Source organism: Aquarana catesbeiana, linkage group LG10 (genome assembly GCF_042186555.1).
Source record: "Aquarana catesbeiana isolate 2022-GZ linkage group LG10, ASM4218655v1, whole genome shotgun sequence".
NCBI lineage: Eukaryota > Metazoa > Chordata > Amphibia > Anura > Ranidae > Aquarana > Aquarana catesbeiana.
The window spans coordinates 30,251,674-30,267,907 of NC_133333.1; the positions used below are offsets into that span (position 1 = coordinate 30,251,674).

Genomic DNA, 16,234 nt, shown 5'->3' on the forward strand with positions numbered 1-16,234 from the left:
CACAAGAAAATTATTATGAGATAATGTGACTTGTAAAACTAAGTGACTTGATCCTCTTACTTACTTCAATTGCTTTGTCTATCTCTCTTTCTCTGCATACAACAAATTTGTCTATATAATTACATTAAAGTGAATGTAAACCCAATGTCATCCTTTCTAAACTACTGCCATAGGGGTTATCTATAAGGATATACATGCCTCCTGCATGTATCTTTACCTGTCAAATATCTCCCCTCTGTCTTTTATGAGAGACGAAAAACTGCAGATTCTGTGGGTGGGTCTGTTGTCTGGAGTTCGGTGGGTGGAGTTGTGATGTCAGTAGACTCCCCGCCCACCTCTACACTCCCCTTGTCAATATGTATTTTCTCCTGTGTATTTCTAACACTTAACTTCTGCTATGATCTCTAACATCCAGTGAAAAGACAGGAAAGTAACCACATGACTTCAGCATGACAAATCATGGTGAAGTGTGGATCAGCCAATCCTTGCAGAGCTGCTGAAGAAAGGAGTGGGGGAGGGAATTTAAAAATACTGCACGTCTCTTAGGCTAGTGCACGAGATATGTAAATCACCTGTCACTCACAGCAAGGGGGAGGATTTGACAAATTTTTTCTCAGTTTGTCAAGAATTGTCTCACTGAACAATAAAAGAGGATTGCTCAGAGATGGAATAACTCTGTGTGGCAAGACTGGGCTCAAATGATAGCAAATCTTATACTCTACAGTATGATAAAAAAAAAATTCGGGTTTACATCCACTTTAATTCCTTATACTGTTTATTATGCATCAGCTACTGAATTATGCTCTTCCTATGATATACAGTATCTCACAAAAATGAGTACACCCCTCACATTTGTGTAAATATTTTATTCTATCTTTTCATGTGACAACACTGAAGAAAAAACTCTTTGCTACAATGTAAAGTAGAGAGTGTACAGCTTGTATAACAGTGTAAATTTGCTGTCCCCTCAAAATAACTCAACACACAACCATTAATGTCTAAACCGCTGGCAACAAAAGTGAGTACACCCCTAAGTGAAAATGTCCAAATTGTCAATATTTTGTGTGGCCACCTTTATTTTCCAGCACTGCCTTAACCCTTTCCCACTCCTCCATGACGACATCACGGAGCTGGTGGATGTTAGAGACCTTCACCTTCCATTTGAGGATGCCCCACAGATGCTCAATAGGGTTTAGGTCTGAAGGCACATTACAAAAATGTGAGGGTGTACTCACTTTTATGAGATACTATATATACCTATCATCTAGTATATCTAACAAAATACCTGCAGAATTACATAATATAATTTTTACTTATGTGAGATACTGTATATGCTGGAGGTCAGTGTGAGTAAAAGTAACAATAGGAATGTAAACCTGGAAGTGGACTGCTAGGCCCCTCACATGCTAAACAGATTTTTTATCGTTTGGGGGAGGAAGGAATCGATAATTTGAAAAAAAAAAAAACTGATTTCCATTAGATGATCCAATTCACTCATTACTATTCACAATAATATTCTGACCCGTGTACATGCCGAGCACACAATTAGTTGATCTTTAATGGTCTGTATCCTTTGTCACATCTCTGGCAAGATAAAAATCTACTGTAACAGTTCAAAAACAACAGAAACTGTGTGACAGATTATCTTCTCTGTATTTGGAGAGGTTATAGAAATCAAATACAGAATCTCTTCTTCATCCAATCATAAACAATCATAAGAAATGAATGAAAAAAATAAAAGAGACAGACATTTGTCTTAATCATGATCTTATTGACTGTGGAAACAAGTGCGAAGAAGGTCGAGAAAGCCTTGCAGCGAAAGAAGAGGGGTAAGATTAGTTTAAATAGGTTTGTTTATGTGGATTAAAGTGTACCAGTGTCTATAGATAAAAGAGAAAACTTTTATAATAGACTAATATCTGGCAACACTAGGTGCTAGACTGCCAGCAGGCTAGAAAATTATAGGAATGGTCTATAAAGAGCAGATCAACCAAAGCTATTGAAAAGAAAAAGTCTACGAAAATATCATTTTCTCTGAAGATCATTCCATTGTCTAGCAATGATGTTGGTGATTTACTGCCTCTCCTCTTCAAGGTAGTTTAATCGAAATATTTTTAAGATATTGGGGTCCCTTTTTTTTTTTAAATAGTTTATTGATAACACGATTTAAAAGTACATAGAAGAACATGACACCTTTGAGACATACAATGTAGAATACAACTAGTCAAATTGGAGGATGGCTAAAAGGCACTTCTGTGCCCACCAAAAAAATATTTAGGTATCTGTGTTTTATTTTATTGTATTTTTATTGAAAAATTTTCAGAGAATTACAAATATAGATAGAAAATATTTGAAAAAGAATATGATGTTACATCCAAGACATAAATCACATATATGTCACACAGAAACAAAGTCTTGAATATCATAGAAATGGCAATCCGTTGGAAACCAACACATAACAGTAATGGTAGCTCCACGGATTGACAACTTGTAAAACTTCCTAATGGGTAAGTTTGAAGCAGAAAAGGGAATTACCCCGAGGGGTATGCAACCTGAAAGAAAAAGTGGGAGAGAGGTACACCATGGGAGATGAGAATATAAGAAATAAAAACATTTCAATGAAATGAAATATATAAAAGAGGGGGGGGGGATACAATTATTCAGATATTAGAGGAACTGAGTAGTTCCACCCATAAAATTTACTTTACAGAAATAAACATCATAATCTTTCAGCAACAACAATTGGACTTTTTTTTTCTCACCCCTTCTTCACTGTTGGTTTGGGGTCTCTTGTATTCTGCCTCTTCAGCTCCGCAGCAATTTACGTCATTTCCCTCAGCGCCTGTACTCACTAGGGCTCCTGGGAGATGTGTGTCAATCTTTCCTAGGAGTCAGTGGGCAGTGCCGAGGGCTCTCATTAACGTGATGTGTGCTTACTGCGCATGCGCGAGAACGGGCGGAGCATGCTGGTTATTCAGCAGCACCGTAAACCCGGAAGTTTATACTTGTGGGCTTTGCCTGCCCACAAGCAAGATGGGATTGCCCAAGCAGGAGGAATATAATGTTTGTTTTTTAATAAAATAGGAAGAAAAGAGGTGCAATTTACCAGCCTAATGAATGCAAAATTAGCATACTGTGATTGTAACAGATGGATTGAAAAAAAAATTTATATATGTGGTTGGAACTCCGCTTTAAGTACTGAATTATCCAACAGCTCCCAAATTTTAGAAAATTGAGGTAGAGATTTATGTACCACAGCAGTAAGATGTTCCATTCTGCGTATGTGAGCTAGGACCTGTAATAGTTGGCTTAATGTGGGTGGGGAGGTGGACAGCCATCCCAAGGGGATTACACGTTTAGCTGCTAGGAGGACAAATGCAATACATTTTTGGGCATGGTTGGAAACGCCAGGGATAGGCAGGCCCAGAAGATAGTGAATCGGTTATAGAGGAATGATTATTTCAAAAAGGTTTTGTGGGAGGGTTTGGACTGAGGACCAACATGGTTGGATAATGGGACATTCCCAAAAGATGTGTTAATGGAAACCTACGTCACCATGGCATCTCCAACATACCCAAGGAACCATAGAGTCATATCTGTGAAGGACCTCTGGGATTCTGTACCAGAAAAGCATTATTTTATAGGCTGTCTCTCTCTGCCCCACACATCTTGAAGCTTTAGAAACCGAGTCCAATATTTTCTGCCACTGTGGGAGGGTAATCTGCCGTTGGATGAGTTGGGACCATTTTTGCATATAGAGATGATACGAATCAGTTAGTGAAGAGGCATCATGGAGAAATTTGTAAATGGACAATATAAGATGAGGTTAGTAAAGGCCTTGGGCACAAAGGAGTTCGAATGGAGTAGGCTTATCTAGAGTTAGGAATGGTGACTTGGAAGAGAAGTAATGTTTAAACTGTGTGTAGGAGTAAAAAAGTTGCTTAGCAATCTGGAATTTGTGTTGAATCTTTGCAAATGTGAGAAGTCTACGGGTAAGTGGGTGGACCAAATTACGGAGTTGGAAAATGCCAGCTTGTGACAAAGGGTACATTCGGCTATAGGATAGTCTGTCGGAGTTGTCTGGGTTAAATAGCACATTTAACAAAGGTGGGCATGGAGAAGAGAGAGAGAACAGTTGTGACCATTTTTTCCATATACTAAGTAGTGAACAGCATAGGATGTAGACATAAGCTTTTCAGTTGGGTAATAGACGCAGCTAGAGCTGACCATAACATGGCACATGGGTGCAACGGACACTCATCTCAATCTCCGACCATCTGCTAGCTGTCAGCCTATGTGACCAGTGATATGGTTGCCCTGAGGTGAGTTGCATAATAATATTTAAGAAGGTCTGGGGCGCCCAGACCACCTCTAGAACGGGGAGCAAATGCCACTGTGCTAGCTATGCTGTGAGCCTTGTTATGCCAGATAAAATTGAGAAATAGCCGCTGTGTGGCTTTGAGCTGTTTCATTGGGATAGGGACTGGCAATGTTTGGAATAGGTATAGGAGCCCCGGTAAAATAGACATCTTAAGTACATTGATGTGCCCCAGGAGAAAGAGGGGGTATGTATCCCACTGGCGTAAAAGGCGATCAATATCCCAAAAAAGGGGAGGATAGTTAGCCTGATGGTATATGGAAGTCAAATGGATCCCTAAGTACTTAAAAGATTGGGAGCACCAATGGTATGATAAATTTTGCTGTAATGTTGCAAAGGCAAGAGGAGGAATATGTATTGGTAAAGCCTCTGTTTTGCTCGGGTTAATCTTGTAAGCGGAGATTGAGCCAAAAGTTGTTACTAAAGCATGAAGATTCGGGAGAGAAGTATGGGGATTAGTGAGTGTCAAGAGAATATCGTCAGAGAAAAGAGACAGATTATATTCCATCTGCCGCAATGAAACCCCACAAATATCAGGGTGGGAGGGAATGGCTTCGGCCAAGGGTTCCATGCATAGAATAAAAAGTAGAGTTGACAAGGGACATCCCTGTCTTGTGCCATTGCTCAACGGGGAATTATGGCGACAGAAAGGAAGACAGCTGTACTTTGCACGTCGGTCGGGAGTACATAGCTTGGAGTGCTGCTATATCTAGAAATGGCGACAAACATGAAGGACCAGCTAAGCCTATCAAAGGCTTTCTGGACATCTAGGCTCAAAACAAGGGCTGGGCGGGTAATCCTGTTAAGCAAGTCAATGAGGTTGATGGTACGTCGCGTGTTGTCACCTGTGTGTCTCGTTGGTACGAAACCTTCTTGGTCTTTATGAATAAGTCTAGGGAGGATTTGGATAATTCTATTAGCTAGGATTTTAGTAAATATTTTGTAATCGGAGTTGAGTAGTGCAATAGGTCGGTAGTTGTCAGGGAGGGAGGGGTCCTTACCCGGTTTCAAAATCACTCTAATATGGGCATGAAGGAACTGGGGGTGAAGAATGGTTCCTTTCAATAAAGAGGTAAAGAGTGATAACAAGAGTGGGCTCAAAATCGGGAGGAAGGTTTTGTAGTAGGAATATGGCAACCCATGTATGCCCGGGGATTTGTGAGTTGGGAGATTTTTAACAACCTCTGCTAGTTCTTCAGGAGTGATAGCAGCATTTAGGGTAGAAAGGTGAGAAGGGGAAAGTTTAGGCAAGCATTATATCCCTGATGACCCAGTGACATGTTCTGGGAGAAGCAGAGTGAAAGGCAATGTCTAAGTAGACAGATGAGTGATCTGGCCATGTTATGGGGTTAATTTCCGCGGCTGCAGTGGTTGACAACAAAGGAGAGGTTATAAAAAAAGTGGTCTAATCTGGAGTATAATTTGTGGGGAGGAGAATAGAACGTGCATTGTCTGTGTGTAGGATGTTTACTTCTCCAAATTAGAAATTTGTGTTTAGTGACTATGTTATCCGCTTTGTAATACATTTTAAATAATAGTAAACACTATATTAAATAAATGTATATAAAACAAAATCAATGTTCAGGTGCTGATGGAATGCATTGGATTTTAGGAACTACCCTTGCTTTTAGCATTCTTCTTAGTATAATTCTTCATAAACTGATAATAACTACTACAAACTACTGTACTCAGGGCACTATACCTAAAGCCAAAGTGGTTTATTTTACTTTTGGATGGGGGGGGGGTGTTGAATGCCTGTCAAGTTTTTATTTCCATCTGTACCCTCACTAGGAAATGTCACCCCCTCTATTTGTCCTGGTGACTAGTATCAATGTATTGGAATATAATGAGAAAACAAATGTCACTGACATGGGAGGTGGTAGGGAATTATCCCAATGGAACATCTGTTTCAATGATAACTTTCAAGATGAAATTTCTTCTCATTTTGCTAATGTTCCTTTTCACTTCCTGCTGTGTCTCTTGGACAAGAAGTGAATAAAAATGGCCACAATAGAATACTGATCTGATGGCTTTTAACTGTTCCTCTTAAAAAAAAAATAAATAAATAAAATCATACATATTTTGGTTATGGGATGGAACATCAGTCTAGTTTTTAATACTTTCTGTGCCCCCACTGGGGAATGTCACCCCCTCTATTTGTCCTGGTGACTAGTATCCATGTACGTTGTGTCATAATGTAATGAGAAATCCAATTTTTTTAAGTTGTCACTGAAACAGGAGGGGAACGGAAATCTTCAAAATGGGGGGCATCTTTTCCATCTTGGGAGATCTTTTAAGATGGAATTTCTTCTCATTTTGCAAATGTTCCCTTTCACTTCCTGTTGTGTCTCTGGGACTAGAAGAGTACAATAATGGCCACAATAGAATACAAAAAAAATCTGAAGAGTTTCAACTGTTCCTCAATTCCCCGAATTTAAACAAATATCATATCATCTCTTCTTCAACTATATATATGAATGCATGGGAGAATCTATCCATCTTGCTTCATGAATACCTACCTTGGAGGTTACTACCCTTGAGAGCCGTGTGAGGACTTGTGGGATTACCTGATTCATTTGTCAAAGGTCGCCAGATCTGAAGCCCCCATCTTTGGTGCACGCCACCACAAGCCTGTTTGACTCAGTGGGCGTACGCCCTTTTGCGTTGAAACATTCTGGTAAGCCTTCATCTAATTGGTGATGGATTATCTACTTGTAAAACTTTCTTCACAAGTTATTTTCACCCTTGATGTCAAATGGATGTTATGAACATTTGGCTTCTATTCATTTAATTTTTGGACTCACTACGCATTGGGTTTCTACAACCTATGGATTTCATGTTTATCTGTTTATTTGCTTTTCATTATTGATGTATTATCACTGTGAACATATTTAATCAAGCTTTCACTCATTTCTTATTATTGAGTGTGAGATTCACAACATTGTCTTAGTTAATTTTGAGATGTGTTTTTAGCGCTGCACCTTTATCTTTATGTCACTTCTCGTTATGTCTCTTGGACAAGAAGAGAAGTAAAATGGCCACAATATAATAAAGAAACAAATTTGATGGGTTTCAACTATTCCTCAGTTCCCCAAATCTTAAAAAATATCATACATAGGATGGTTAAGGGATGGAACATCAGTCTAGTTTTTATTACTTTCTGTGCCTCAACTGGGGAATTTCCCCCCCTCTATTTGTTCTGGTCACTAGTATCCATGTACGTTGAATCATATAGTAATGTAATGAGAAATCCAATTTTTTAAAGTTGTCACTGAAACAGGAGGGGAAAGGATATCCTCAAATGGGGGCATCTTTTCCATCTGGGGACATCTTTTAAGATAGGATTTCTTCTATTTTTGCAAATGTTCCTTTTCGCTTCCTGTTGTGTCTCTTGGACAAGAAGTGAACAAAGATTGCCACAATAGAATACAGCAAAAAATCGGATGGGTTTCAACTGTTCCTCAATTACCCAAATGTAAAAAAAATATCATACATAGGATGGTAATGGGATGGAACATTAGTGTAGCTTTTACTATTTCCTGTGCCCCCACTGGGGAATGTCTCCCTCTCTTTGTCCTGGTGACTAGTATCCATGTATGTTGTATCATATTGTACTGAGAAATCCAATTTTTTAAAGTTGTCACTGAAAGAGGAGGGGAAAGGAAATCTTCAAATGGGGCATCTTTTCCATCTGGGGACATCTTTCAAGATGGTATTTCTTCTCATTTTTCACTTCTCATTATGTCTGTTGGACAAAAAGGGAAGAGAAATGGCCACAATAGAATAAAGAAACAAATTTGATGGGTTTCAACCATCCCTCACTTCCCCAAATCTACAGAGATTTCACTTTACTTCAACTGTCTGTGGTTTTCTGAACCGGAAATAAGAAGAATATTTCCAAATAGGAAAGAGAATAAAACCACTTTTGTTTCTTTTCTATTGCTTTCTGTGTTCAGATAGAGGAGATTCCCTTCAGTTACTCCGTGGTCGCTGGAATAGGAAGTGAGGAAAAATCACCCCAGCATGTACAGCAATAAAAACCTGACGGTGGTCCTAACTCCTCCACTTTGAAGGTTGGCCCAAAGTAGGAGTGATAGGGCTTTCAATCCATATTTTACAGGCACCTCTCTGTCAGCTCAAGTATTCTTGGGGGTGATTGGAGTAGTCAACAAAATGTGAAAAAGATAAGGATGCCAAAGATCTAATATAAGTCCAGTAAATCTTTATTGCACATGACAGGAGATCAAAAGGAAAAGTGAATTTTGCTTCGGGAATTCAATACACCTAATCCCCCCCCCCCCCCCCCAATATCAGGTCACATAACATAAAAAAGTGATCTAATTAAAAAAGGGTATTTTAGGATATCCTTATATATAATATAGATACTACTGTATGTTATACAAATAAAATGCATATATATGTTATTTATAACACAGCGTGATATTGATATTATGTTTACAAAGAGTGATAAAATCATGAAGTACCATAAAATATAATAATTTAAAACTTTGGTATTAAACCACCCTTGGGGCCTGGATGAACTCCATTTCATTGTCAGTCCCACACAATTCTTTTGGTCCGGTTTATTGCAGAAGTAAGCAGGGAGGGACAGGGAAGGGCTTACATTGATATCAATGTTATAAGCATTCATGACATGAGAATGAACAACAATGGTACGCTCAGGGCCAGTCAATCAGGGCCAGATATAGCCTGTCTGATGTGGGGGTGCAGTAAAAAAAATGTCAGGGGGCAGGGCAGGGGATAGGAGGTCAGCAGGGCAGAGGATAGCATCAGCAGTTTGTAGAGCAGTGTACGGGATCAGCAGGGCAAAGGACAAGGCTTAGAATGGCAGTGTACAGGGTCAGCAGGGCAGAGGACCCGGGTCAGAAGAGCAGGGTACGGGGTTCACAGAATGGAGCACAGGAGTCAGAAAGGCAATATACAGGGTCCACAGGATGGAACACAGCGGTCAACAGGGCAGTGTACAGGGCTCCTCAGGGCAGAGGACAGACAGGGGTCAGCAGGGCAATGTACAGGGTTCAGCAGAGCTGAGCATATGGGTCAGCAGGAAGAAGGACAGGGGTCATTGTGGCAGGTCAGAGGACAGGGGTCACTGCTGGCAGGGCATTCAGCAGAGCCCTTTTGTCTTCTGGGGGGGCGTAACTGAAATCTGGGGGGCACAGCCCACCTCAGCAACCCCCTAGATCCAGCCATGATGTCAATGTTTCATCAATGTCAGTTGCGCTCTCAAATAAACATATTTATGTCTTGTTTTGTAGAACCCCACCAGTCATGAGCGCTTATGACCAAATGGATTTTTCCACGATCAACCCAAGTTACGATTATGATTATTATTGGTAAAACAAGTTTTTGTTTACACTTTAAGTTTTACTTTTAACCTCTCTTTGCTTTTCTCTTTTTTATGTGTTGACATTTAAAGTGATTATCTATCCAAACCGATCCAAAGACCACACTTCAAATGTATATATAAAAACGGTCTTACCTGCCAAAAAATATTGATTCCCCAGTTTGAGGTGTAGAAACCCAAGCGGCCTAAACAGAGCCCTGACCTCAACTGACCTTACTGAACACTTTTGTAAACACCCTACTGAATTGGAACACCAATAGTAAGCCAGGTCTTCTCATTCAGTACCTGACCTAATCATTCATCTTTTGAATGAATTGGCACACATTCCCACAGACACACTCCAAAATCTTGTGGAAAGCCATCCAAGAAGAGTGGAGGCTGTCATAGCTGCATAGGGAGACCAACTCTATATAAATGACCATGATTTTGGAATGTGTTGTCAAACAAACTAATATTGGGATTATAGTCAGGTATCTAAAACCTTTAAACCATATAAAGTTATTAACTAATTAGTAATGATGACTTTTTGAGATTTGTTTCTCCTTTTATCAACAGGCCAAAATGCAAAGTACAGAATCTCACCCTGGATGCCGCTGACATTGTGAAGATACTTGGTTTGCCATCATTTCAGTTTGCATTCACCATTTCAAAAGTTCTGATTATTGCTTGCTTCTGTATGACTTTTATAATCGGAATTATGGGGAATGGTTTGGTGATCTGGATCGCCGGATTCAAGATGAAGACTGTCAGTGCCGTGTGGTTTGTCAACTTGGCCATTGTTGACTTCATGTTTTGTATTTCCCTCCCTTTCCGGGTAACAATGTGGTTTCTATCATATGATGATAGAACTTCTTTACAGGCATTTAATTTTGCATTGTTGCACATAAACTCCTTCATCAGTGTTTTGTTCCTAACAGCCATTAGCATTGACCGTTGTGTGGCCATCATTTGGCCATTCTGGTCCAAAGTACACCGTACAAGGAAATTAGTCAACATTTGTTCAGTGTTTATATGGACTGTACCCTTATCTATTGTAATACCAGGCATGCTCATTTACGATACAGATATCCACATTTTCTATCTCCTTGTTCCTATGTATGACGATCTTTCATATTATTGTCAGATCAAATATTCATCAGCTGGAAAATATTTAATGTTCTCTCGATGCTTCATCATGTTTGGGCTATCGTTTTCTATAATCCTTGTCTGTTACAGTCTGATCATCTTCAGACTTCGTTCGAACACGATTAAAAGGCCCAGGAAATTTCAGAGAACTTTCCGGATTATCATAGCTGTTGTGGTTTGCTTTTTCGGATGCTGGTTTCCATACAATGTGTGGCCGCTGATAGCAAAAAACGAAACTGTGTATCAAGTGCTCACTGATTTTATGATAAGTTCTTTGTGCCTTTGCCTGGTCTCCATCAACAGCTGTCTTAATCCTGTTCTTTATGTCTTATTGGGCAAAGGAGAAGGTTCCAACTGGAGGAAAATTAAATCTAGACTGGAATGTAGTATGAACGAGTTAAAATGAACTCAAGCTAGATAGCACAAACAAGGTTTTTCTTAGACTAGATTAGACATGTGCACACTTAAATATTTCGTTTCGGAATTTCGTTTTCGTCTGAAAAATAAATTTATTTAGTTACTCCCGAAATTCGTTTTTATTTCGTTTTTCGTTAAAAATTGCATTCGTCCGAAAATCCAAATTGAGGTTGAATCTGTCATTGAAGGCTTATGGTGTCTGTCGAATGTTCAAAGAAGATTCGACGGAGAAGCTAAACTGTACGACGCCGTACAGTTTACCTGCTCCGTCGAATCTTCTTAGAACTTTCAACAGACACCATAAGCCAAAGTACGTGTGTACTTAGTTCTAGCTATTTTACTGCTCTTCCTCTTTGGTTACAATCAGCCAATAACATTCATCATCATCATTATTTTTATTTATCTTTTCTCCCCTACGTCGAATCTTTTCTCCCCTATGTTGAATCTTTTCTCTCTATGTCGAAACTTTTCTCTCTATGTAGAATAATCTTGGACTAATAGAGTTAAGGTTAGGCACATTCGACCACAGGTTTGATGGACACAGATTGTTATTGTCATCATCATGTCGAATCTCCTATCTATATCGAACTTTGTAGCAACGAAAATGAAAATAAAGCATTTGTTTATGTCGGATCTTTCGTTTTTCGGATTCTGCACTTTCGTTATAGTTTGTTAAAACGATAACGAAAATACCTGAAATTCGGACGCAAATGCATTCGGACGAAAACGAATGCACATGTCTAGACTAGATTGATTTACAGTGTTCATCACCATCCAAGAGAGCTTATGTAGAATCACCACAGGAGGAACTCCCTGGTCTATACTCATATCAACAAACCTAGAATGTAGAAGATTTGCTCAGGTCAGAACTGGCAGTGAATACAGCCAATACAGCCTTCGGGACATTTGTGACATTGTAAAGTGGTCCAAAGGAACAAGATACGAGGAAGCCCCATCTCCATAATTTTCATAGGATACTCACAGGATACCCACTGTGTAGTATACATTTTAGGGATAAGCAGGGACAAAGATTTTACATATGAAATCAAAACTCTCACTTTTGCCCTTTCAACTGTTTAGATGAAAACTGCATAAAAAAGGGGAAACAATCTATTTTTTTCTGTATTTGTAGGATGTGCTTTAAAGGAGCTGTATTTAGAGTTAATACACTGAAACAGACACAATGCCCATGGGACCAATTTAGGACAAGCAACATATCGGTACGTTGCTGGATTTCAAATGGTCATACCGGGATGATGCCTGCAGCTGCAGACATCATCCCGGTACAATTTTTTAGAGCTGGAGGTCAGCTCTCTTGTAAAAGAAATCCTAGTGGATAACTAGCTGCTCGATTTCTTTTACATGCAGCGGGAGGGGACGTCCCCCCTCCAGCCGCCGTCCCACTGGCAGACCCGAGCAACCAGCTGGCGCATCCGCTGGCTGATCGGAGAGCTGAACAAAGGCTGGATTGGCTCTCGGCTATGATAACCCAGAAGCGAAGACCCAACATCACTTCCAGTTTACCCAGATGTCAACGGTGCCATTTTAAAAAAATCAAAAGCATTCGAGAACAGTGATCTTGGTGTTTTGAATGCTTTTAAGGTTCTTATAGACCCCAGATCTCTCCATAAAGAGTACATGCCTATTGCTGTCACAGGGATGTTTATATTCCTTGTGACAGCAATAAAAGTTATAAAAATAAAAACGTAAAGCAACAATTTAAAAATAAAATAAATTTACCTCCCTATTGGTATTATGTCAGATTTTTGAATGTCGAACCAGTATATTGTTTTGCATAGAAATTTGTTGTTTTATAATGTAGGCCTGTAATTCTCTTAGGAATAACTCTGTCCAAACAAGAGTCTAGTAGACATATGATAAAGTTTGAAACACAAAATCCTAAATTATAATATAATAAATAAGCAAAAATAACTATTAAAAATAATAATAATATAATAATAATAAAATGTATTCAATAATGTAATCAAATCAAAAACACAGAAATTTGCTCAGTTGCAAAATTGTCGCTTTCAGTGTCTGATGACCAATTTCCCCACGAATTACTATCGCTCAATTCTGCAAGTGATTCTTATTTACTATCGCTGTTTTCTAGCTGGTCTAAAACTGCTTTTGATGTAAAGGGACACTTTTTGGTTGCCATGGACATTCACAAATTTCCAGGCAGAAAGAACAGTATATATAATATAAAAGTGCAGGCAGGGCACTGGACAAAGAACTAGGGACAAAAGGGAGGTGAAATTATTTGATACAGTAATGTAATCTTACAGATTACAGTGTATTGTATGTGTTATGTATTGTGTACATTTTTAAATTTGCCGCCGGGTTCCATCCCCATGCATTGCGGCGCTCGCAGGGAACGGATACCGGAACATTGATAGATTGGGCGGATGACCTGGCGGAGGACACAGCGGGGGGACATCTTAGGATCCAGGGGACAAGGTAAGGTTAAGTAAGCTGTACCAGGGTACTGCGATGTAATCCCGAGTGTGGCTCGGGGTTACCGCTAATGGTACTGAAAATTAACCCAGAGCCACACTCGGGATTACGTCGCAGTACGCGCTCTGTACGAGTGTGAAACGCGTTAGCGGCTAAGCTGTATTACTCCAGTGATGTCATGTACCTCATCATTTCATTTATTTAATAAAGAAGATTTTATCTGCCTATCCCGGTGTGCGGCTGTCCAGATCTTTCTACACGACCACACTCAGGATTACCGCCAGGGAGGATACTAATTAAAAAAAAAATTAAAGCACTCCCCCAGTCCCCGTGCTCGTGCGCAAAGGCGAATGCATGCATCGGTCCCGCAGGCACACAAACAGCGATCATCCCACACTTGTGAGGTATCACTGCAAACATCAGATCATGGGTAGTAATTCTAGCACCAGACCTCCTCTGCAAATCTAAAGTGGTAACCTGTAAAAGCTTTTAATGCATCGCCTGTGGATAGTAAAATGTATGTCGCCATTGCAGGGGCGTAGCAATGTTAAAGCGTGACATGTTTGGTATCTATTCACTTGGCATAACATCATCTTTTATATTTTACAAAAAATGAGTTATGAGTTGTGTTTTTTTTTTTTTTTTTTGCATTAAATTTTAAAAAAAGTGTATTTTTTCCCCAAAAATTTGGTTTGAAAAAACGTTGCGCAAATACCGTGTGACATAAAAAATTGCAAAACCCACCAATTTATTCTCTAGGGCCTCTGATTTAAAAAAAATTCGAATGTTTGGGGGTTCTAAGTAACTTTCTAGGAAAAATACTACACAAAAAGTGCCAGAAAAGGCCTGGCCTGGAAGGGGTTATAGAGAAATGCCATACCAAGAAATAGTCCACAGTTTAAAAAAAAAACATATACATTTTATTCCATATATCACTGAATAATATCATATCATTTTTAAAAAATATCAATGTTAGTGTACAAAATCATTAGATATATCAAAACATACATTTGTCAGCAATTGCTATATAAAGATATTACATACAATATATTGCCAAAAGTATTGGGACACCTGCCTTTACACGCACATGAACACAGTGTCATCCTAGTCCAATGCCCTGTACACACGATCGGACATTGATCAGACATTCCGACAGATGTTGGCTCAAACTTGTCTTGCATACACACGGTCGCACAAAGTTGTCGGACAATCCGATCGTTCTGAACGCGGTGACGTAAAACACGTACGTCAGGACTATAAACGGGGCAGTGCCCAATAGCTTTCATCTCTTAATTTATTCTGAGCATGCGTGGCACTTTGTGCGTTGGATTTGTGTACACACGATCGGAATTTAAACGATTGGATTTTGTTGTCGGAAAATTTTATATCCTGCTCTCAAACTTTGTGTGTCGGAAATTCCGAAAAGTCAGATGGAGCCTACACACAATTGGAATTTCCGACAACACAATCTGATCGTACTTTTTTCCGTCGGAAAATGTCGTCCACAAGGTTTAGGAGTGTGTCTATGGGAATGTTCGACCATTCTTCCAGAACTAATTTGCGAGGTCAGGCACTGATGTTGGATGAGAAGGCCTGGCTCGCAGTCTCTGTTCTAATTCATCCCAAATGTGTTTTATTGGGTTGAGGTCCTGACTCTGTGCAGGCCAGTCAAGTTCCTCCACTCCAAACTCGCTCATCCACACTATATTGACAAAAGTATTGGGCCACCCCTCCAAATCATTTGATGGAGGGGGGATTATGGTGTGGGGTTGTTTTTTCAAGGGATGGGCTTGGCCCCTTAGTTCCAGCAAAGGGAACTCTTAAGGCGTCAGCATACCAAGGCATTTTGGACAATTTCATGCCCCCAACTTAGTGGAAACAGTTTGGGGATGGCCCCCTTCTTGTTCCAACATGACTGCGCACCAGTGCACAAAGCAAGGTCCATAAAGACATGGATGAGCAAGTTTGGGCTGGAGGTACTTGGCTTGCACAGAGTCCTGACCTCAACCTGATAGAACACCTTTGGGATGAATTAAAACAGGGACTGCAAGCCAGGACTTCTTGTCCACATCAGTGCCTGACCTCACAAATGCGCTTCTAGAAGAATTGTCAAACATTCCTACGTATAGACACCTAAACCTTGTTACAGCATTCATAGAAAAGTTGAAGCTGTTATAGCTGCAAAGGGTGGGCCAACTCAATATTGAACCCTACGGACTAGAATGGGAATGCCATTAAAACGCATGTGCGTGTAAAGGCAGGTGTCCCAATACTTTTGACAATATAATGCAGCAATATTACAGGCAAAGCAGGGATGATCAAGCAATGCCATGAGTCTCAAAGTGTTTTGTGAACCAATGTTCACTTCTTCAGGAGATATTTTGTTTTTGTTGATCAAATATCTACAGAGAGACAATGTCATTAAGAATAATACAGTTAAATTTATATAAAAAAAGATATGTTTTATATTTATATAGTCAAGCCCCTAC

The 16,234-nt window shown here is 39.6% G+C and overlaps 1 protein-coding gene across 1 annotated transcript; it reads left to right on the plus strand.

Moving 5' to 3' along the window:
• Positions 1-3,790: 3,790 nt before the first annotated feature.
• LOC141109827 (chemerin-like receptor 1) lies at positions 3,791-11,494 on the plus strand. Its single transcript, XM_073601091.1, has 3 exons — positions 3,791-3,825; positions 9,658-9,735; positions 10,302-11,494. Exons 1-3 carry the CDS (start codon positions 3,791-3,793, stop codon positions 11,275-11,277), a joined length of 1,089 nt encoding a protein of 362 aa, XP_073457192.1. The 3' UTR covers positions 11,278-11,494.
• Positions 11,495-16,234: the final 4,740 nt, after the last annotated feature.

Bases quoted from the DNA above. Each gene is read 5' to 3' on its own strand.
- LOC141109827 (XM_073601091.1), top strand. From the start codon at position 3,791: ATGGAGAAATTTGTAAATGGACAATATAAGATGAG. The intron at 3,826-9,657 runs GTTAGTAAAGGC...CTTGTTTTGTAG, and splicing joins AATGGACAATATAAGATGAG to AACCCCACCAGTCATGAGCG. The intron at 9,736-10,301 runs GTAAAACAAGTT...TTTTATCAACAG, and splicing joins TACGATTATGATTATTATTG to GCCAAAATGCAAAGTACAGA.